This window comes from Mchenga conophoros, linkage group LG16, assembly GCF_057382185.1.
Source record: "Mchenga conophoros isolate Kocher_MC1m ecotype Shallow Benthic linkage group LG16, M_conophoros_male_GT1.1, whole genome shotgun sequence".
NCBI classification, from domain to species: Eukaryota; Metazoa; Chordata; class Actinopteri; order Cichliformes; family Cichlidae; genus Mchenga; species Mchenga conophoros.
In genome coordinates this window covers 18,908,317-18,932,449 of record NC_140541.1, presented here as the reverse complement: position 1 = coordinate 18,932,449, position 24,133 = coordinate 18,908,317, and the positions used below count along the sequence as shown (strand labels likewise).

General features: G+C 38.8%; 2 protein-coding genes across 3 annotated transcripts in view; both read right to left on the bottom strand.

Moving 5' to 3' along the window:
• Positions 1–6,691, bottom strand: part of LOC146556598 (G2/M phase-specific E3 ubiquitin-protein ligase-like) — a 7,578-nt gene extending 887 nt beyond the window's left edge. Inside the window, exons 1-10 of one of the 2 annotated variants that reach the window (XM_085250290.1) lie at positions 6,384–6,691; positions 5,541–5,768; positions 5,152–5,305; positions 4,880–4,952; positions 4,291–4,633; positions 3,712–3,807; positions 2,876–3,186; positions 1,567–1,748; positions 998–1,167; positions 177–391 (exon numbers count right to left, since the gene is read on the bottom strand). In XM_085250290.1, coding sequence (XP_085106416.1) covers positions 177–391; positions 998–1,167; positions 1,567–1,748; positions 2,876–3,186; positions 3,712–3,807; positions 4,291–4,633; positions 4,880–4,952; positions 5,152–5,305; positions 5,541–5,768; positions 6,384–6,691 — 2,080 coding nt within the window. Of the gene's footprint in view, positions 1–176; positions 392–997; positions 1,168–1,566; positions 1,749–2,875; positions 3,187–3,711; positions 3,808–4,290; positions 4,634–4,879; positions 4,953–5,151; positions 5,306–5,540 lie in introns of both variants that reach the window. The other variant, XM_085250291.1, reaches the window with a different exon arrangement.
• Positions 6,692–8,664: 1,973 nt separating this feature from the next.
• On the bottom strand, positions 8,665–23,433 carry me3 (malic enzyme 3, NADP(+)-dependent, mitochondrial). The gene is made up of 15 exons (XM_085249132.1): positions 23,184–23,433; positions 22,641–22,863; positions 20,162–20,295; positions 19,381–19,530; positions 17,979–18,054; positions 17,726–17,887; positions 17,461–17,564; positions 17,276–17,385; positions 16,270–16,367; positions 12,598–12,711; positions 12,408–12,513; positions 11,659–11,801; positions 10,393–10,566; positions 10,065–10,163; positions 8,665–9,665 (listed from the first exon to the last, which is right to left on the bottom strand). The coding sequence occupies exons 2-15, from the start codon at positions 22,860–22,862 to the stop codon at positions 9,504–9,506; spliced, it is 1,854 nt and encodes a 617-aa protein (XP_085105258.1). The 5' UTR covers position 22,863; positions 23,184–23,433; the 3' UTR covers positions 8,665–9,503.
• Between the last annotated feature and the right edge of the window lie 700 nt (positions 23,434–24,133).

The following is a 24,133-nucleotide window of genomic DNA, read 5'->3' as shown; positions in this document are numbered from 1 at the left end:
GAAGTCAAACTGAAATCACATTTGGATACAATGTTCTTTGTAAACCCAGCACTTGCATCAGTACTATCTATCTACCTTTTTTGTTATGGCATCTATGTCTGTAATTTCATGATGCTGCTGCACAAAAGTGAGAATTTTGATTTATGGTCAAACAATGTGCCAAGTAGTAAACTCACATTCTGCTTCCTGAAGATAGTCTTGCCAGAAAGCCAGGGTCCGGCACTCATCTTGAAATGCATTACTCCCTCGTTCGGAGTGAATGATCTGGAATAGATTCTCCATATCAGTTGCTCTGAGAGCCATTCCAGCTTTCACGAAAAGGCACTTCATCTGAAGAGGGTATGTCTGTAGAGCATCTAGGACACCTAGAGACCTCAAGCCATCTCTGAACCTAGCCAAAATAAAACAAAATCAAATTGTATTTTATATTACTATTATTATATTTGTATTTGATTGGATTTGGAACCTGTATCATAACAAGAGGTTTTGAGGTTTTATCAAGAGACATTTCTGAACTAATTACATTTTACTTTCCTGTGGACTGCTGTATCAGAGGTGAAGAACATTTTTCCCCTTACAGGGCCAGACTGTCTTAGATACAGATAAAGAATGCCTATACATGGAACAACTGAGCTGAAATATGATACACAGGGACCTGTCATGAATTGGAGTAAAAGTGACAAATTGCTTTCAAATACATCTGGTCTCTTGTTCCATTGGCATACCTTTTCTGTCAGTCTACAATCAACCCAAATGCTACTCAATTTGAATCTATTTTTATTTACATATTTAAACACATGCCTACATCGGCACAGATACAACGTTTTATGTGAATTTTAATTTCATGAATGAAAGATATCTGTTTTGTTATGAACTGTACTAGCATGGAGCGCTACAGACCTGTACCACCCAAACAGGCTAATACCCGTTTCACAACACAGTGACTTTAGTTTGACAGGCTTAATTTTTTACCATTACAGTATGTGTTTAGACATACCTTTCAAAAGGTGCACGGGTCCGTTGAAGGACATACCAGTGAGCCAGATCCAAAGCAGTTTCTTGTTTGTTTTGAAGTGTTATGCGAACATTGTGACCAGCAAGACTGATCAAGCTGGCTGCCTGTGCAACTGCATCTTGCAGCTGTAGATCATTCTCGGCCTGTATGATCTAAAAACAATATGAGGAAATTATAAAATGAATTATTTGACTCTACTATTTAGTAGAACATACAAAACTAATAGCTCCAGTGTTTAATTAGTACATTAACCCTATGAAACCCCATAACCGATCAGGAGGCTGAGGTATAAGTTATTGAGCTGGAAAACAAGTGCAATCATTAAATTCTGAAAACTGAAACTTGGAGTTTCTTGGGCAGTAACCAACAGAACCATAACCTGCCACACACATTTTTAGTTCTTCCTTCTTGTAGCCATTAAAATGTTTGATCTTTTACTAGAAAGGTGCAGGACTCGGGCAAGAAAAATTAGGGAAGTGTTAGTAAAAATGTTGGACAAGCAAAAAAAGACCTACAATGAAATTGAAAGAACCAAAGGAAAATATGCTCACCGACTGCACTTGTGACCTTGTTTCCTCATCAGTAATATGATCAGTGCTGACTTTTACATTGTCTGGACCCTTTTGAAGACACTCATAGAAGAGTTCAGACAAGAAACATGGACTCTGTCCCCCGTGGGCAATTGACATTGCCATGATCTGGCCAGCATAGTAGTATCCATTATCTTTCATTGCTGTTAACAAATAAAATAAAACATCATCTCAAAAGCTTGCATCATTATTTTTGTTACTGTGGCATTTTTTATAGTACAAGTTACCAAATATTATTTCTGAAAAAAATATTGCCCATACAGTTGCACCCATAATAGTTTGGATAATAACAAAATCATCTTAATTTTGCTGTGCACCACCACCTTGGATTTTAATACCAAACAATCAAGATGATACTAAAGTGCAATTCCTTCGAGGTATTTTATTAAAAAATGGCACCAGCTGATTAGGAATTACAGTCAATTTTATACATTATCCACCATCTTTAAAGATGGTTGCTTTAGACAAGTGATTGAAAGCTAACACCATTTTATGTATTATTTTTAATACAAGGATTAAAATTCTTTACAATTCTTTACAGCCTTACAGTCAGATCAGGTAACTGAGCTGGCTTGTTATGCTTTGGGTTATTATCAATTTACACTGTCCAATCAATTTAGCATTTGCATTTGGCTGAATCTGAACAGATTGCCCTTTACACTTCACAAATCACCAGTGCTATCATTGACAACAGTAGTGGCTTGGTTCTATGGCAGCTACTCATGCCCGTGTCATAACACTGCTTCCACCATGTGTGACTTAAGCTATTCTTTTCTTTACTATGCTTTTCTCCTTCCATCATTTTGGTTAATCTTGGTGTCATCTGTCCATATCTTCATAGTAGTATAGCATAGTTCTTTTAGATGTTTTCTGGCAAAGTCCTTCCAGTTATTTACTATTGCACCTTGTTGTAAAACATCTGTGTTTCCATTCATAAGTGCATCTCTTGATTGTTGAATTACACCATATCAGTCATTTGAATAATTACTTTTGAGAAATGAGAGAGCATGTATAAAAATGACCAGAATTTCTAAATATGTAGTACTGTTTCAAACCTTTCAACTAAAGCAGACAATCTTCCCTTCAGTCAATCTAGGTTTAATTTTTTAAAATCCTCTGTGGTGGTACAAAAATTCTGTCATTGCCAAAAAAATGTGTTTAGTTAACTGTATGAGATACTAAACTCGTACATGTAATCACAAACCAATTGATGTATAATGTATTGATGTAAAATAAATCAAATGGCAACAATTAATAAAATCATAAGTACCTTTAGAATTGCACGTAAGAACTTTAGCATTGGGTGGACCTTCAAAGATGCCAAGTTTGTCCTTGACTTCACAGAGGCAAAGTCGGAAGAACTCCCGAGTAGGTCCTCCATTGTCAACAGCACCCTCAGATATTCCATAGTCATCAGTAAACTTCACATCTATTTTTTTCTCTGGTGAAAAATTGGATCTGCCCATGGCTCTGGATGCTCCATCCCACACATTTCGCCTTATGATGTTGAAGCGTACAGTGCTGTCATTATTTACTCTAGTAACAATCTGCTCCAAGATTCTCTCTAAGCTCTGGACGTCACTGAAACATACACACACACAAAAAAAAAAACAGTAAAGAAATATACTAGTCTCAATGGCAATAACCCACCAACAGAATAATGATGTACCATTCTTAAGACTGTAATTGATATTTAACAAAAAAGAGATACAAATCAAGAATGTTTGTGATAATGGAAAAAAGATTAAGTTTAAGTTAAACTAAGTTTACATTTTTATCTTGTCATAAATACACTAGTATTTATAAATAGTATAAATACACTATATAAATACAAGCAGAACAAGAAAAACAACAAGATCCAACACTGACAACCAACCTCCATTCAAAAAAGTAAAAATAAACCAAAACATATATCAAGTAAAATATAAGTAATCTGATAGCCTTGGTAATCTTCAAATGACAACAGAAATCACAGGTTGCAGTTCGTAGTTTGCTTATTCAAACTGATCCAAAACTAGACAGTAGATGACTCCTTTTCCGCAACAAACATAAAATAATGGTTAATATGTTGACCTTTCAACATGTAAAAGTTTGTGTTGTACTGACCTTTCACTTGCACTTGAGTCTAAAGACCTTGAAATGGCTTCTTGGAGGTCGGGGTCATCTGACAGGTATTCTTCCTCAAACAGGCCAAGATATGTACTGCAAAGCCAGAATGTTTTGTAAATTATTTAGTTAAATTACATATAAATGATGTTGACAGAATTACATTATCACAATACATAGATTGGCCTCAGCATTATTAAAGTTGTGTGGGATCATCTTGACAGAGAACAGAACAAAAAGCCTGGAAAACTATTCCTGAACCATGCTTAAAGAAATTCAATAAAAAGAAGACATCACCATCAAGAAAGCTTGGTTAAGAGAGTTCAAGCTATGTTGAAGACTAAAGTAGCTCATATCACATTTTGAATTTTAAGCTCATTAAAATTCTACAAGTTTTGTTCTACTCTAATATACTGCGCTTCCATGTCTGTTTGTAGACAGAATTTTGTAGACTTCAGTAAATCACTGCGCTTCTTTCCTATTTTTCCAGCAAAATACAAAGAAAGCAGGGGTGGGTCATGACTTTTGCACAATATAGCTCAAAAGATTAAAAGATACAAACATGTACAAAACACATACCTGTAGGATGTGCTGGATAAACTTGGCTGGGTAGGTCCATTGGACACACTGGAGGTGTTACTAGAGAAGACACGTGTGTCACCAGTAACACTGGCAGAAGAACCCACTGATAAGCCAGGTGTGTTGTAACTGACAAAGGCAGATGTTCCACTGGAGTAAGGCTCATCCTCATCAGTAGCAACGACAGCAGGATTGGTGGACATTGTGAGGGTGTCAGCAGAGATGGAAGATTCAACAGTACAAACATCTTGGGTAGCAACGCACCAGATGACCTCATCATCAACAGACATGGACTGTGCGTTAACAATGGGAATGGCTGAGGGAACTTCTTTAGAAATTTCAACTGTGAGAACACAAAGAACAGGAGTTTAACTTTTGAATAACATCTAATCACATTTATAGCTTTTGCTTTTCATGTATTTAGGGGTACATTTCTTCCTGCTCAAAATATTAAACTAAATTTAAATATGATTTTAACAAAGACTTGACACTTAACTAAAGACACAATGGCTGAGATGACTAAGTAACAGACACTGAACCAACTTAATTTACAGTTTATTTGGAGCGACTTTTAGATAGGAATATTTACCGCATTTGTCAGAATTCAACGTTTCTGTGAAATCCTGCCTGCTTGTATGGCTACTCTCTCCATCAGAATATGTCTGTAAATTAAAACAGATAATACATTCCATTATACTGACAACAAAATGTCATAATAAATATTAGTAATATGTTTATGTATTATGTATTAAAACATAATACAAGTGACAATGTTTAAGGGAGTTTAAAATCCATCTTTGCCTTTTTCACTCTCATTTTATGAAAATACATACATTTGCTGAAATGATCAGGATTACTTACTGATTCATTGTCCTCACATAAGATGACCTTGTCAGGTCTGACATAAATTGACTTCTGATGAAACAGTTTTTTCACAAGGTCTCCATTCAAAGTCTGTTTGGAAGTGAGTGATGGCTCAACTAGTTTGGTGTGGCATGCCAGCAAAATCTGTAGCCTAGGGGAGGAAGAAAACATAGTGTATATGAAATTTTTGTTAAGGCTAACAGACTACAATACAATACAATACATTAAAAGGCTTAATTTTTGTTAACTCTAAAAGATATCAATCCAGTCATCTGATCGGTGCTCCCAGATCCTTTTTGGAAATACCCAAAGTTGACCTTTAATAGTATAATAATCTAAGTAACAAAAATTTTTTTTTTTTTTATAAAAAAGGATCTAATGCTTACCTGCATCCTTCAACAACTGGCTGGAAGGCAGTCCTTATTGCCTGCATTACTTTGTCTGAGTCCCAGTCACAGCTAAACTCCAGTGCAGATTTTATATGTCCATTTTCAAAAAGCCAAGCTTTTTTGTTACGCCTTGGCACATGTGTAGTTAGATGGTCTGGCAAGAGAATCACTTCTTTGGTGAAAGACTGAGCCACAGAATGTGACCTGCTTAGTTGTGCTGGAAACCTAATGGAGGATAAAGGCAAATTAAACATTTCTGCATGTTATATTACACTTCTCTGATCAATGAAGTACATTTAATTAAAAAAATACACCATGCTGTACACATGTCTAATCTGCATTAATAAACACCCTCTAGCCCCATGGTAGCTAGGATAGGCTCTTGGAATCCTGAATTGGATAAGTGGAAGAGAATGGATGGATGAATGGATGGATAGATGATGGAAGATAGTGGGATGGATGGGTGGAGAAACTTAACAATCACATAAACAAATGTCTTCAATTCACGGAGTACTTTTTGTTGCTTTAAAAAAGGTTTCATTAAATTATATACTGCCAACAACTATGTATTGTAACAACTGATGTGCTTTGCTTTTACACAATGTTTGCAGATTAAGCTTACGGGACGTGAAATATTATAGAAATGTTTCCACAATTAAACAAATTAACTGTTGTGCACAGTTTAGTCTCCACGTCCACACGCTGTCAGTCTATCGCACAGTTTTTTTGTTTTGTTTTTTTGTGATATTTTTGTTTACTTAGCTTCGTCGAGCAATTGAAACCTACGGGCTATTACTAACCTTCCACTAGTAATTTCAGTGCATTTAGTTCTGTTCTTACCTCTTCTGCCTTGGGCCCTTTCGAGTAAAAGGTCTAAGATTGTAGATGGGACCTGTTGTGGGGCACTCCTGTGATGTGGAAGGCACGTTCTCTATAACGTTAGCTGGATAGCCAGGGGTTATCTGACCGGAGAGGTTCACTGCATTTGGTCTTCCACGATGAAAAAGTGAATAAATTTCTTCATCAGTAGTACGATGCGGTACACTAGTACAAATATTAGGTTGGCCAGAACATGCATTTGCCAAGGTGTTAATTAGCTCCTCATTACTTAGAATTTGAGCCACAAAATTCCGTGCGGACTGGCTCATAGTGCCATTCCTCGCAGGTACGAACAAGGAAAACACTAGATGGCGCAAGCGCCTCCGTGACGTCAAGCTTCATTCTATATATTCAGAAGATCATTCTATATATTCAAGTTTCATTTCATATATTCAAGTTTCATTTCATATATTCAAGCTTCATTCTATATATTCAGAAGATCATTCTATATATTCAAGTTTCATTTCATATATTCAAGTTTCATTTCATATATTCAAGTTTCATTTCATATATTCAAGTTTCATTTCATATATTCAGAAGATCATTCTATATATTCAAGTTTCATTTCATATATTCAAGTTTCATTTCATATATTCAAGTTTCATTTCATATATTCAGAAGATCATTCTATATATTCAAGTTTCATTCTATATATTCAAGTTTCATTCTATATATTCAGAAGATCATTCTATATATTCAAGTTTCATTCTATATATTCAAGTTTCATTCTATATATTCAGAAGATCGTTCTATATATTCAAGTTTCATTCTATATATATTCAAGTTTCATTCTATATATTCAAGTTTCATTCTATATATTCAAGTTTCATTTCATATATTCAGAAGATCATTCTATATATTCAAGTTTCATTCTATATATTCAAGTTTCATTCTATATATTCAGAAGATCGTTCTATATATTCAAGTTTCATTCTATATATTCAAGTTTCATTCTATATATTCAAGTTTCATTCTATATATTCAAGTTTCATTTCATATATTCAGAAGATCATTCTATATATTCAAGTTTCATTCTATATATTCAGAAGATCATTCTATATATTCAAGTTTAATTCTATATATTCAAGTTTCATTCTATATATTCAGAAGATCGTTCTATATATTCAAGTTTCATTCTATATATTCAAGTTTCATTTCATATATTCAGAAGATCATTCTATATATTCAAGTTTCATTCTATATATTCAAGTTTCATTCTATATATTCAGAAGATCGTTCTATATATTCAAGTTTCATTCTATATATTCAAGTTTCATTCTATATATTCAGAAGATCGTTCTATATATTCAAGTTTCATTCTATATATTCAGGAGATCATTCTATATATTCAAGTTTCATTCTATATATTCAAGTTTCATTCTATATATTCAGAAGATCGTTCTATATATTCAAGTTTCATTCTATATATTCAGAAGATCATTCTATATATTCAGAAGATCATTCTATATATTCAAGTTTCATTCTATATATTCAAGTTTCATTCTATATATTCAGAAGATCGTTCTATATATTCAAGTTTCATTTCATATATTCAGAAGATCATTCTATATATTCAAGTTTCATTCTATATATTCAGACTTTGGTTGGAATATATATAATATTTTCCTAAAGGGCATTCCATAATATATATATATATATCTATGCTAAGCGAGCCTACCGCAGACATGAGCGAGACAGATAAATATGAAGGCATGCCGGCTCGGACGTCGCCCGGATCAGCAAGGTCTGCGTCAGGTGTTGAGGAACCAGGGCACCCTGACAAAAAGTGGGCTACTGGAACAAGAAGGCATCGGTGGGCAAGAGACGAAAACAGGGCGTTGTTGGAATGCTACTACGCAAGTAACCCCGGCGGAAGGGGCTACATGAATAGGAATAGGATGTGTGTGTGTGTGTGTGTGTGTGTGTGTATATATATATATTTTTTTTTTTATGTGTGTTTTCCAAACCACCACATCTACCCCATGAACAAGTGTGGTTTTAGTCCTTCTGAGCACAGGAAATAATCAGGAAATTATGCATTTAGTTTGAAAGACTTTCAGAGAGCCCAGAGAACCAGTGCTCAAACCACTTTAAAAATGACAATGAAGTCTGGCTGCTTGCAAGAAAAATATAAAGAAAAGAAGGTTTGCACAAGACTTTTGCACAGTGCTGTATACGGTTGTAAGCTATGTAATCTGTTTGGGGGGGAAAAAAGAAAAAAAGAGTCCAGGATGCACTCATATCTTATTGATACTTTTATTTAAAAAGCTTCATGTTCCCTTTGAAAACTTCAAGCATATCTCTCAGTGCTAAAGCGTCCACAGCATCACGTCCTCTAGGAGTAAAATATGATACAGCTGACAACTTTGGCAAAAACACATTAGGCAGAGCTCTTTACAAAACAAACAAAGGGAAGCACAGCACTGTGAACAAAAACGAGGATAACTCAATTTACCGATGCTTCCTCCAAACACATAAAAAAAAGAGTATGTGAGTAGTGCCTGCTGTCAGAAATCACTCGTTTTATATAGAAACAGGTTGATAATGGAGTGTTTTATGCCCTGCGTGCAGGCTAACATATGTGCACACAGGGATGGAGTGGAAAATCTGGGACGAGCCAGATGTGTCTCTTATAACAGTTTGAACTTGGAATATGAAAACATGGACATCCTGAGTTCACACAGTAAGAGGCACAGAGAGTCTTCAAAATAAGTCCTCTGTTCCTTCATGTCAAGACAAGAAAAACATGTTGTGATACACTGTGAAATCAGATTGGTTTATGCTGTGAGAATGATATCTGATATGCTTTTGTGCGTATTTAAAATGTTTTTTTATGGAAAACTAAAAGTAGAGAGCTAAAAGAGGATAAAATGACTTGAAATAACAACACTCAGAAAACTGAGATAATCTTCTTATGTAGTATTTGGTTGGCTTTACTCGGGGCAGCTGTTTAGTCACATAAATAAAAGAAAAGAGAAACAAAAAAACGAAAAGGCAAAATTTCAGAATAGAGGCAATTTTTACGTGCCGCTACGGCAGCGTGTTTAGTTTAGAGAGAGAACGAGACGCCGATGACCCCAATCACACGTCCTGGACCTTCATGGCCTCCTCTGGCCAGTCGTATGTGTCCAGAGTGAAGGAGTCGTAATCAGAACTGTAGGTCTGAGACAGCACAAACGCCTCCTTGTCCTTAGGCTCCGGGTACACTGAAGCAATGTTGTTTCTGTATGCGTAGTTGACGATCTGGGAAAGGAAGAAACAAAAGGAAAAATGGGGATTTTGGACACTTACAAGGGGCAACTACACCTGACGGGGTAGAGCAGGTTATCCGCCTATTCCTCCCTAAGACACTGAGCCTGAAACTTCGAGGCTGAACCGTTTCTCTTTTACTGTACCTGAGCGATTGATTCTGGGTAAAAAAAACCACTAGGTCAGAGAAATGAAGATTAACATATATTTAAATTCCATGAATTTGATTACTGTTCAAATGTAAATATCACAATATACATTTTATGGCAAATCTCAACTTAGGAATTCAAAACTTTATTTAAAAGCCCAGTGAAGAGGGCAGCAACCCACACTTACTACTGCATGAGATTGAGGTTATATGTTTCAGAAGTACCAGCTGACCAGCTTTCCTACCTTCACTGCGATCTTGAAGGACACCTCTCTAATGGTGTTGAGAGGAGGATAAAGCCTTCCCTCAGCCAGGTGCTCCTCTGTGACCATGTTGGCAATCGCCTGAGAGAAACAGGCAAGGACAGCCAATTAAATTATTTTGAAGTAAACATAATAAAGATTAAGTTTGTCTCAGGAGAGAAATCTAAACATTTACATGATTACTATGTACGGTCTAAAGAGAGAGACATCACTGCGCTGAAAGTAAAAATAAATGCATCTAAAAATCTAGTTTTTCAAATAAAATTCTCATCTAACAATGCGACGTACACACAGTAATGGTGGAACGTACCTCTGCGGTGGTGAGGAAAATGTCATCAGATATGTGGCGGACTCCGCAGGCTATAACGCCCAAAGCGACTCCAGGGAAGACGTAGGCATTGTTACCCTGTCCGGGGTAGAAGGTGCGTCCATCTGCCAGCGTCACCTTATGAAAGGGACTTCCACTAGCAAAGATGCCCCGACCCTTGTTAAAGAGAGGGGAAGGAGCGAGTTCACTTCATTAATGATAATTAAAATAAAAAAACAATGATGGAAAACCATGTAAGAATGTGGTGCTCTTGTATATGCTGTGAATGCTTCATGATTTCATTTACAATCTACAACATTATATAAAATATAAGTAACAACAGAAGTGTCTTAAAGCCGTATTTTAATCACAGTAGAATGCAGAAAACACATTAGATGTTTAAACTGAGAAAATGAACTATTTTATAGAAAAATATCTCCTTTTGACTTTGAACACATCTCTGTAAGGGTAGAAAGTAAGCAGTACTAAAAGAAACAGCTGGATGAACATTTTGCAACTAATTAGGTTCACTGGCAACAGCTTAGTAGCATGATTGGGTTTAAACACAACTTCTCCAAAGTAAACATTTGGCAACATGAGGTTTCATCTACAAATTCTGGAACATTTCAGGATAATGTTATTCAATGTCAAACTGTAAAGACTTTGAATAACTCAATGTCAACAACAGATTCTGAGAAATCTGTGCAGAAGGATCAGGTCAACAATCAATATTGGATGTCCGTGACTTAGAAAGACACCACCAGTGCTGAAAGATTTTAAAGCAACATATGCCTTACATATTTCAACAGCACAATGACAAACCACATATCGGATCTACAATATGGCCAGCATGGCTTTGTAGCAGAAGAGTGCGGGTGCTGAACTGGCCTGCCTGCACTCCAGACCTTTCATTGGCTGAAGACGCCTCGAGCGTCACAAAACAAAAAACATGACGAATCCTTTATCAGACAAGAATCGGTCAGCATTCCTCTCCTGAAAGTCCGACAGCTGGTCTTCTCAGTTCCCAGATGTTTACAGCCACACAATGGTAAACATAAACCCTGCCCCAACCTTTCTGAGACACGCAGCTCCCATCAAACTAAAAATGACCTTATTTTTTTCTTAAAATTGTACATTTTTTTCAGTTGCCTTCTCCACCCTATTGTGAATAAATAAACTCCAAAACTCATTTTTTATTTTTACACAGCATCCAAACTTTGTTGGAATTGGGGTTGTAATTTTGGGAGGGTGAGTTGAGTTGAGCGTTACCTCTGTGAGCTTGTAGCACTGCTCTGCTGTGCACTCGGCCTTGCTGGTAGGATTACTCAGAGCAAAGATGATTGGCCTCTCGTTGAAAGACGCCATGTCTTTAATTATCTTCTCTGTAAAGGCTCCTCCAATTGCAGCGACGCCTTTTCCAAAACAAGAACACGCCAGGTTCACCACAACAACGGCACTAACACGATGTATCAATGCTGGCATTTAAAGGACTCTGATCCTGGTTTAGTGAAATCTGTTTAAAATTAAAGCCTCAGTTTTTAGTTTTTAAGTTAGGATCCATTTCTTTTTGTAGTTATCTTAATTTATTTAACTTAATTTAAGTAACTTAAAAAATTATAACTTGAATGTTGAAACAACGCTGTCTTGTCATCCAAGTGGTTCTACAATTCTGGCAGTTCATCAAACATGCAGTGTTTGGAATTTAAACCAATAAACATTGAAAATACTGTTGAATTTGATGAATTGGGTTAAATGGAAAGAGAGAGAATTAGTTGATTTGTAGCAAATTACTAAGGTGTTACTGTAATAAACAAAGCTGGATGCAAGAAATTCACCTTAAATAGCGTTGTGTGTTTTCCTGTACCTGGTTGGGAATTAGTGTAAATGGTTAAATAAAAAAGGTTAAAAAAATAGTTTTACGTATGACACTGTGGATGTTTTTAGCCTTTAAAGTAATACAAAGCTAAAAAAAATCCCAGGATTTATCCACTGCATGCACTTTACTGAAGTAAACTCACCTATAATGGCAGTGGGTTTGATGGTGCTCACCACCTCCTCCAGCGTTTTGATTTGCGCGTGCTCATGAGCAAACTCCTCCTTCTCATGGTTTAGGTGGCTTCTTCCCTGTATTTGTGTATAAAGATCTTGTTTCACGACTCCACATCCAGCTGTTTTTTGCTTTAGGAAACACATGAGGAAATATTTTACCTTCACAATGAGGCCCTTTGAGTCCACCATCCAGATCTTCTTGGCAGCTTCTTCTTTACTCAATCCTTCCTTGGCCATGGCCATTATAAGCAGATGAGCAATACCCAAAGCAGCCTGGTGGGGAGAGAAAAGAAAAGAAAAATTCTCCATCTGCATTATAGTCCCCACTTTTAGATACAAACCTAATCTGAATAAATATTTAGGCTACGGTGGCACAAAGGCAGTTAGTGAATTCTGAATACGATGCCAGCACTACATTTAAAAAAACTGGGATTATGCTAGAAAGTAATGCTAAACAAATTGAGTTAATTTGTAATGGGAGAGGGTATTTAAAAAAAAAAAAAAACACCAATAAAAAGATGGAGATAGCTGGACCACTCTGTGAAAGACTTGGTAATGAAATAGTCAAATGAAGGACATTTTTATTCATTGAGTTCTATTGACGTAGAACCCAATCATAACAATAGTCACCTCAAGGTCCTTTAGGCTGTAAAGTAAAGACCCTACAATGTTAGAGAGAAAACCCCCAACAACAAGATGATCCTCTATCAGCAGCACTTGGCGACAGTGGAAAGGAAAAACCCCCTTTTAACAGGAAGAAACCGGTGGCAGTACCAGGCTTAAGGAAAAGGAGCCTTTTGCCTCGATTGGTTGGTGGTGATGGGAAAGAGAAAAAGGAGAGCCCAGAGAGATGAGGGTGAGGAATAACCAAGGCGAGAGAAGAGCCAAATTTTAATGACATCCAGATGTGGTGTATAAACATCTGAGGCGATGTTCCAAAGAGATAAATGGAGAAAATTCACTCATGGGAAGCCACCCAGCCTCTTAGGACTTCCTCTGAGTCACCTATTCCAGCACTATAACTATATTTACATCATTATGGCCGAGTTACGACAATACCTGATCAGCCTATTACAACTGAGAGGTAAAAAGTAAAGGGTATTAAGCCTAATATTAAAAGACGAAATGGTGTCTCCTAAAGCCAAACTGGCAGCTGGTGTTCTCCAGGTTATCACTCCAGGAACCACAAAATTCAACAAATTTTCACCAAAGAATTTGTGGATTTCATGATGCATCCATTCATTTTATTCTGCTTATCCAAGATCAGCTGATTTTATGATTTATTTTATCAAAAGCAGAGATAATTCTCTCTGCGAGAGACAACACAGAACCTTAAATGGTTGTGATCTTTAAAGCAAATAATATTTATTATTATTTATTTGCTAATAAACAATTTGCCAGTCTATTTTCATTAACAACAACCAATGCAAAATTTTAAAAAGTAAAGAAAAGACATAAGAAACACGTGTCAGCCATCAGAGCTGCCGGGCGTGACATGAACGATGAATAAATAACTACAAATAAAAATGTTAGGAAAATCTTTTTACATTTTGTGTTCCTGAAAAGAAAAGTTGCTTGCTATATTAGAATATTGAATTTATAAAAATCACCAAATATGTGATTTAGGGCCTAGCATTACAAACAGACACTGTGCTGCAGTGTTAATAACTCCCTTAAAACCACTTTCACTGGTGGCTGGGCTCGTTCAAGATGGAATGAGGTGAAGTGGAAAACTGTCCCATGACCCAAAAATCCAAAACTGAAATTTTCCTAGAAAGTTATGGAAGCTGTATTCTCTAAACTCAAAAGAATAACGACCATCTTATTCGTCAGTTCGCACACATTTCGAAAGCTGGGACGCTACAGAGGTGCATTAGTGGACATGTCATGTGAATCTCCACATCTGTGCACCATTAATGGCAGACTGTATATATATATATATATACACAGCTAATGGCAGGGTTCATACACATTTTTCAGGGTCAAATTCAAGCACTTTGTAAGCACATTCAAGGTCAATTTTCAAGCTTTTCCAGCATATTACCAAAAAAGAAGAAAGCATGTTTCACTTTGCATCACCTCAGTAAGACCTTCAAGATAATTGAAACAAATCATCTTAGGTCGACTTAAATGTCTTTTGTTCCCCTTTTGTTAAAAGAGAAAAATGCAGCACACAAAAATAGTGAAAAAGGAAACGGTTGCCTTACATGCATATAGTGTACAAACCCAAAAAACACATTCCTCTTAAAAATTAAGATGAGCAAATGTGAACAAATCAACTTGTTAGAGATCTTCATCTCCATGTAAATAAACAACAACCAAGAAAACAACACCAAAACTGCACCAAACACCACAAACACCAACAAATTAATGTCTTCTCATCAGATATTGAAGCTTCTTTCCTGTGTGACATTAAAAATAGGAGACAGATGTTTGTTTGTTTTTTTGTTCTTTTTAACTAGTTAAGCACCCACGCCCAGAAAAATGGTAAATGGCCTGTATTTGTACAGCGCTTTATTTTACTAAGGAAAGCGCTTTACACGTTCCGTCATCCACCCATTCACGCACACATTCACACACTGGTGATGGCAAGCTACATTGTAGCTACAGCCACCCTGGGGCGCACTGACAGAGGCGAGGCTGCCGGACACTGGCGCCACCGGGCCCTCTGACCACCACCAGTAGGCAACGGGCAAAGTGTCTTGCCCAAGGACACAACGGCCGAGACTGTCCAAGCCGGGGCTCGAACCAGCAACCTTCCGATTACAAGGCAAACTCCTAACTCTTGAGCCACGATCGCCCAGTGGGGACATTTCATTTTTGAGCAGGAAGCTCCCCCTTTTTGTTATACTCTTTAGATCAGGGGTCGGCAACCTGCGGCTCTTTAGTCCTTATAGTGCGGCTCCGCGTGGTTTGGGAAAATAAATTAGAAGTATTTAGCTGAAGTGTATTTTATTTATGTTAGTTCTTTTTTTTGTTAACTTGTAGTTCTAAATTGGAAGATTATTGTGATTTTGCAATATACAAATAAAATTATATTTTGTTATTTTTTCATCGCTCAAAATAAGCGTCACACTCGCGGAAGCCGGTGTACCCGGCGAAAAGCAAAACACAGAAACAATCGATGAGCTGAGAAATCTCATCCTGGAGAAAAAAGCGCTCGTGGAAAAGTGCATGAAAAAAAAAAGAAAAAGTGGTTCCACTTGTTCCGGAGGAGAGATGCTACTGCTTCCTCACCTGATGTAGCCTCGTCTTGCTCCACCTCTGTTAACCCCCCCCAACCAGTGCCGGCAGTTAACTGTCCCCTCCTGAGCCTGGTTCTGCCGGAGGTTTCTGCCTGTTTAAAGGCAGTTTTTCCTCCCCACTGTCTCCTCTGCCTTTTTTCTTTATTTACTTGCTTGTTTAACTTTTTTTTCCCAACTTATCTAAATAATAAACCAATTGAATTTATCCTTTGAGTATTTTTCATCTCATCTTTACAGAATTTTTCTAAAACATTTTCAAACATTCAGATCTGTCTTTTATTTTCTTCTTGAAACCTAAATGGAGAAACACATTGTGCACTTTACTTCTCAAAGAAAAATGCTGCTTTCTCATTATTTTTTAATGTAGTGCTGGCATCAAATTACAAATCTAGTGTATAGCATGTTTTCTTATTCAAAACACAGTAAAATCTGGCATTTTGTCTTTCAAACATTTTTTTTGTAAAAGTAAATGAAACCCTTTGTCATTCCAATTTGACAGAAGGCACTGTTTTCCTATCTCTCGGGGATTAAGGACAGTTATTTTTGCTCCAAACACCATAAAATCCTAGAGAGCAAATCCTCTTACCTCGCCTGCCCCTTGGAAGACAAAAGTGTGGTCTGACAATTTGTTCTTGGTGATCTTTAAAGCTGCTAAGATCCCTGCAACAGCTACAGAAGCCGTGCCTGCAGAAAAAACAAAACACTCGTGATTGCAGTCTGAAGTCTCTCTCATGATCTCTTACAGTGAAACGCTGTACAAACAACAAACAGAAAAGGATTTGTATGAAAGTGGTCAGGTAGAAGAACGTGGTTGAAAATCAGTGGGAAAAAGCAGTCAATGTCCAGAGAAAACCCTCAGGTTAACTCTCACTGATGAGGTGAGAGTTAATAGTTAACAGGTGAACTGTGAGTGCACGATGACAATACGGAAAGTAAAGATGGTGAAATTTAAATAAATACTTTTTGATGTGTTGAAGTGAAACTTTGTAACTATTGAAAGAAAATTAAAGGGGCAACATTATCAGAACTGACACTGATGTTTTTAAATTTCCATGTGTGGTTTTCTTCAGCTAGTATGACCTGTTACTTTAATTACAAAGCATTAGTTTGACTTTTATTTGTATGACCTGCGTCACTGTACTAAACAGCCAGAAAGTAGCTGATCTTGGACTTAAGAAGTTTGCTGAAGCAGCAGCTATTTGATTTCCTCTAAGTAACCTGATGCGTTACAGTAACAAAGATAAAGTTTTTCTGATTTCCTTTTTGTTGCAGAACTAAAATGATGATCATCACTGGGGAACAGTTGGTGCTTTATGACTTAGGCTAGTGAGGGCAAATATAACCGCCTGTTTAGAGTAAGCTGCTTTATTTTTACTTCTTTGTTTCATTTTTAGTTTTGAGTCTTCACAGAATCTTGATCTGTGTTGGCTACGTTTTCGTTTGCTGTCTGAAGCATTGTATTTCTGAAACAGGAATCCTGAAATGAGGAAGATTTCAGAAATTTTTTACCCAACTGAACCCATCAACATATTGTAGTGTATATTATAAAAGGTAAGACGCTCCTGGCTGTAACGCCATGAGTAATAAAGCACCTTGGATGTCGTCGTTGAAGGTACAGTATCGATTTCTGTACTTGTTGAGGATGCGAAATGCGTTGCTGTTGGCGAAATCCTCAAACTGTATGAGGCAGTTCATCCCGTACCTGTGGAGGAACAGCGTGGTTAGTCTGACATCAGCACTGCCTCCTCATCCTTCATTCACCTGTGCTTTCACTTACTTATCTGTCACTGCTTGCATGAACTCATCAATCAGTTCATCGTACTCCTTTCCTCTGATTCTCTTGTGCTTCAGCCCAATGTACAGAGGGTCATTGAGCAGTGCCTGAACGGAAGGACGTTTAACAGGTCAGCAAATTAATGAAAGACTTAAACCGTGCATGCATGCATTGGCATCTGTAAACTATTGCCAGATCTTTGATGAACCAGGTTTTATGAGCTGCTATACTAGCTCATAAAACCTGATTGCTCTGAGGTCATGCTCACCTGGTTGTCTGTGCCAACATCCAGTAGCACAGGGAGACACTGCTGTGGCCGAACCCCACCGCAGGCTGTGTAGAGCGCCAGCTTCCCCACAGGAATGCCCATCCCATAGCTGCCCAGGTCCCCCAGGCCAAGGATACGCTCCCCATCAGTCACTACAATGGCCTGTGGATGAAGGCAAACACTTTCACTAACGTGTCTGAGACATTATTTTCTCAGAAATCAGCAGCCGCCAGATTAATTGCGTGCCGTTTACCTTTATGTCTTCTTCTGGCCAGGAGTTGAGCATCGTGGCAATGTGGCCTCGGTCATGGATGGTGATGAAGAGTCCTCTGTAAATGAGTCAAGTGATGATACAAGTAGTTAAATCTGTTTTCCGACTGACACTGACGCCGATGCACATGCATACCAAAAACGGCACAAAAATGAGCCCAAAACAAGCATGAGAACAAGTAGGGCTGGGCGATATGACCCAAAATTCATATCTCGATATTTTTTAGCTGGATGGCGATATAAGATATATATCTCGATATATCTTTTTTTAAAGCCATAAAGTAAGAACAAAAAGAGAGTTCTTAGTCAAAGCTGTGTCCCAGATGTCACACAGGCACTTTTATTAACATAGAGCAGATGTACATAAAATTTACTCAAAAATAAATTATGAGCATTTATTAAATAATAATGCTCCATAAATAAAAGAAAACAATGTTGTTTTTGTGCATAACAAAAAGCTCACAAATGTGCAGTCAAAATGTAAAGTAAAAGACGAGCACTATAACAAAGACAGATTTCACAGCTGCTCTGTTCCCAACTTGTACTGCGTGACTGACAGCCTGGAGTTTGAAATCCGCTTTGCAACCGCGTCTCTTAACAGGTGCCATTTATGGTCCTTATACACAGTAGGGTAATATTACGTTGAAGCACAGTACGTATCACTCCGCGAGGCTCAGCCGTAATGCTCCGACAATCCATCAAGCGGTGCAGCTCCGTAGCTTACCAAAGTCGTACTAAAACATTTTTTGACAGATTGCTGAGCGCCGTGTTCCACATAAAATCGGTTCGCGGCCATCAAGCACAACCAGAATTCATACATAAGGCGCGCTGTCAACTTTTGAGAAAATGAAAGGATTTTAGTCCGTGCAGCACCTCTGGGCTGCATGGCGTTAGCGTGGTTAGCTCGTTAGCGTGGTTAGCTAGCTAACACGTTGACGCCGTCCAGCCCCACGCACGGGGCGATGCGCAGTAACTCGTTAACGGAGATTTGCCGTGTCCATCTTGTCGCTTCCTGCAGGTGAAGCGATGGGGGAGGAGGGGGAGTTGTGTTCAGTGAAGGAGAGGCGAGGCCGAGTAACGTTGCGTAAAGACGAAAGTGGACGAAAGAGAGGCAAACTTGCGGCTCCGCAAGTATAATTATAACGTAACATAGACTATATCGATATAAAGGATATGGTCACATCTTATATCTCGTATAAAAATATATCGATATTTTTTAAAATCTCGATATATCGCCCAGCTCTAAGAACAAGGAAAAAAACATTTAAGCCGATGCTCAGTGTGGGGCTCAAATCTAACCCATTTATTTTAATTAAAGCAAATATCTAACCCAGCACTAGCAAGGTGTACCTAATGAAGTGGCTGATGAGTGGAATGAAGTTTACCTTGGTCTCCTGAAGGCGAGTCCATATTGCTGGCAAGCCAGGCCGACAGTGGGAGTGTAGACGATTGGCATGAACTCCTCGATGTCAGAGGTCAGCAAACGGTAGAACAACTTCTCATTCCTGTCCTGTAGTGTCATCAACAGGATGTACCTGAGACAGAAAAAAACATTATGATGTGTTTCAGAAACGCAGTAGGCCATTTCTGATCTAAATATTTCTGTATAATTACAATGTGTCTAGTACAAAAATTCCCTAAAACCCCTTTTAAAAATTATTATTTTTTTGCATATTTAACCATTATTTGGCTAAACGCAGTGAGATGCTGGTCGTTTGATTCAGTGAACCGCTTTGTTCAAGACTGAAATCTGGACAAAATTTTGGGAACTGAGGAAAACTTCTCCCGTGGTTTTGTGCCGTTCTTGTTTCATGTAAGATTTCAGTTGCTCAAAGGTTTGTGGCTGTTTTAGACTGCAGGCAGGTCGGTTAACACTCTGACTCTACTACAGGGCCATACTGTTTTTTGAAAAGCACCGCTTTGGTATTACTGCATTTTTGCACCATTGTGGCTTTAATATTTTAACCAAACAGTTTTAATGACTTGGAAAGAGTCACATATGATGTGTGAAACAACCACAAGTCTGGACACTGCTTTGAAAGCATTTAGCGGGAGCCCTGATAAGCAGCATGTTCAGTGGGACAACCTCACTGAACTTCTGCAGCTGTCGTGTGGTTTCCATCTTGAACAGCACCAGCTTTACTGTTAACGAGTCTGTTCTCTCACTTGTCCAGAGGATTGGTGCGTGTTTCGTAGCTCTTCATGACGCGCAGGACTTGGACATCCTGGGACAGGAAGCAGGGGGGTAGCAAGCCGTGGATACCCAGTTGTAAGCGCTCCTCCAGGGTGAATGCCATTCCCTGTAGGGCGGAAGAAGGCCGATTATGTAACGCTATACTAAGTAACCAACTCAGTCAATCCAGACCACAATGACTCATCCTTTAGGCATCACAATTTTGAGCTTAATTATGAGTTAGTCATATACAAGCACGGTGGCCTTTTCCATGTTTTTTCTTTATGTAAACCGGTTGCCATCTTTGCACTGAAAACAAATGCAGAGCAAAAAGAACACGTAGTAAACAACAGGAGAAGGAGACTGACGTTTTTTTTCTGGTCAGCAGACTTGTACCCTTCTGCCTTCTGGTTACAGTTACTGTTGCTGCTCTCCTCCCTCCACGCTGGCATTCTTCCCACAAAGAGTGCTCATAGGTGGGGGTGTGGGGTTTAATCTATTTATTCTGCCCAATAGTAAAGGGAGCCTGAACCCACTCCCCTGTCAGCTCGACTTCTCTTTCCTCCTCGTCCCTTCCTTTGATTCTTCCTCTAGTGAAAACACTGACCTACATGGGGAAAAAACTGGCCTTTCTAGGCTCAGCTTGTTTTTCTGTGGGTCTTCATGAGCCCATGTCCTGCAAATTATTCATGCTGGCAGAGTGGGGGGTGAAATATGATAGTGCTATTTACAACTATTACTCCTAGAGTTATTACACAAGCTGCACGCTTTGCATTTTAATTGCGAGTTGCATGCCACGTGGCACCACCGTGCTCGACAATGGGTTCTGCAGCTTAGGGCAGGTCGTTAAATGGAAACGATGATTCATTAGTACATTAAATAACAAAAAAGATTGGCGTTGAACAGAAAGAAGGAAGGACAACTGTATGGAAAACATTTTAATGTATTCCTGGAAGCAGAGGTGACTGAGAAGAAAGTCACAGATTAACAAAGATGTGCAAAACCTATCAGAGCGAGCAAGTAAAGAGGCGCTAAAGTAAACCCATTAAGGTGACACGCCTCACCAGGAGTTATAATCAACCCACGTTACACACAGCATGTTAGCACACGGAGGAGAAAGTGAAGCTGAAAATGTGGGCTTGTGTGTGAGCTGTAAAGTGCTATTAGCTTAACCTTTAATCAGACCTTATCATTGGTAAAAGATTAAAAGCTGTAATATAGTTTTACAGCACAATACAGCGAAGGGTACAATGAGATTCACATGAACTAATTCAGTTAAATGTGTTTTTTTTAGTTGGGTGAGGGAAGGGGGACTGATTTGGACTGTAACACTGTGTGATCAGAGCTCATCTGGTTTCTATGGAAACACTGAGTGCAGACTGCATACTGTCATCTGTGCTGTTTGACAGAAAGTTTGAAACACAAAGATTTCACTCGGTAGTTTGAAAAGTTGTTTTTTTCATCTAAGCGGGGCTTCACTTCCTGATTGCTTGCACTTAACTGACCTATGAATCAGCACGTAGCTGCTGACTCGACACCAGCGCTGGTGGAAGGAAACATGACCGACCTGATATCAAGCAAAATCTGGTGTTTTTGCAGTGCTAGCAAGGCACAAAATAGTACTCTCTCTGTGAATTCACTTTTTGAAAATGGTGACAGTCTATGTATTTATTACACTCCACAAGGAGAGACAAAGGCAGAGTACGACAGATGTTACAGGAATCTGTAGAAAGACCATTCACAGCTATGTCAGTCTACTATGTTGTATAAATAGGAAGTGCTGTGGCATTCATAGTTTACTTAGGAGCAGTTCAGAATGTGATATTTTTATTGTACTCTCTGTTTATGTTCCCTCACCATCATACATGGTATGCGGGACATCATGTGGCCTGTAGACACAGCTGTGTGACCCAGGCTGGGTTTAAGAAATATGGTTCCTTGCAGTAGTTTGACATCAAAGTTAAAAAAGTATATTAATGTCCTTTGTTATGGCCTTAAAATTATGCGCTTGCTACTACCTCGGTGCCTTTTGTGATGCTTCCCCCCCCAAGCGTTGCTCATAAATGTCAAATCTTTGGTCATTTTACCATTTCACCTTATGTTACACACCCAAAAGAAATACATTTACATTACGATTAGGCTTTGATTATGAAGCCACTATCAGCTCTGGCATATGGCCTCTGTGTGCGTCTGTGTGTAATACAAACAACATCACACACATTATTCATTAGCTGTGTTACATCAACAGAAGCAACTAAAATCATTTAAAGGCACACAACAGGCAAATCACATCTACATGGATCTAAAGTAGAAGTGACTGATCCATAATAATAATAAGCATAATCTGCAGTGGAAAACTCACTGTATGCCGTCATTACCTGATATTAAACATATGCACGAAGCATTGTAAGATGTGCTGCTTTCCTCACTCTGGATTGGGGAAGCTGTAATACAGGACAGGCGTGTGCTCACCTTGTTGAGGTAGGGGTTTCTGGTGATGTCGTAGCCCCTCTTCTTGGTATTGACGGTGGGCTTGCGGCTTGTCCCGGAGTGGCAGACCCGCACAGCTTGGAAAGAGGCCCTGTCGGCCGACAGGACCCCTGCAGCCGGGGCACCTGAAAGGACCCTCATCATCCCGCCTGTGGCCGTGCGCCTGCACAGGGACAGTGCGGCTCTTCCTGGGAGAGAGTTCATGCTGCCAGAGGGTAGCAAAGACACAGAATACATGCTGTGAATAATACGGGTTCAGCTGATCCTGCACTGCAAGAGAGTCTGACCCGGGTCACCAACTAAGATAAACAACAGGTGCTCCGGTCTCAGCAGACCTCACACATACAGTGATAGCACTGAAATGAGTCAGTGATGAAGACTAAAGCCGCTGCGATAGGCATGTTTTTACAGAAACCTTGCTCCGTGGCGCTAAGCTAACAGCAGCTTTTCTTTACCGGCGGAATGCTGTCAAGCTGCTAATGCTAGCTAGCATGTGGCTAATACTTCGTTAGCCGCTGCCCTCACCTGAAATCTACGAAAAGCTGCTGTCCACCTGACTTCTGTCTTCACAGGCAGACGCTGTGTCTTCTCTGGCCGGGTACTCCGGTTGTTTTTTTTTTTTTTGTTTTTTTTTTACTTGACGCTGGGGAGGGTGGTGGTGGTGAGGGGAGGAAGGAGGATCGACAGCTAACAGCTGATCCAGACTCACTTCCCTCCTTCAGTCAGCCTCTCCAATCAGCTTGCAGCCTAACCCACTTTCCCCCCTCACAGTCTCCATCCTCACAGCCTCCATCTTCAGCATCTGCACATAGAAATGACACTTTAAGCTCCGTGGATTGGATTACCAAGGAGAACCGCAGTCTGTTTTTAATTGTAGAAGCATGCGCATAAAGTGAATGTTTGCACTTGATCTTCCTGATCACCTATATGCAAGTACATTGAAAGTCACTGTAAGCCACATTTATTGAAAAAAATAAAAATAAAAAATCAGTTCCCTGGCACCAACTGACATTTCAAAAGCCTTAGTCACGACCAGTGACTGTGTAAATAAATATACATGTTTTCAACAGTCACTGGTCATGACACCGCGCGAAAATAAAACATAGAAGATAAAACCATCTGTGGTCACAGGTCATATTAAAATGTGCTGGCTCCCTCTGCTGCAGCCTGACAGTATCTACAAATCTAGAGCACTTGGGAAAGACTTCATGTAGTGAACAACATGCTTTACCTGAGTGGTGATACCCCGGAGCACTGTTGCCTACAAGTACAAGATACACAGCAGTATAAATGGAATATTCAGACCTCCAGTGAAAGGATCTACCACCATTTTCTGGCTGCTCCTGGTAGTAAATGCTACAAGTAGCTCATCTGCCTCCATCCAGGCCTTGATGAGGGATGAGGGAAGGTTTATTTTGATTGGTATATTACCACTTTTGCCTTCAGAACTGCCTTAAATCTTTGCGACATAGAGT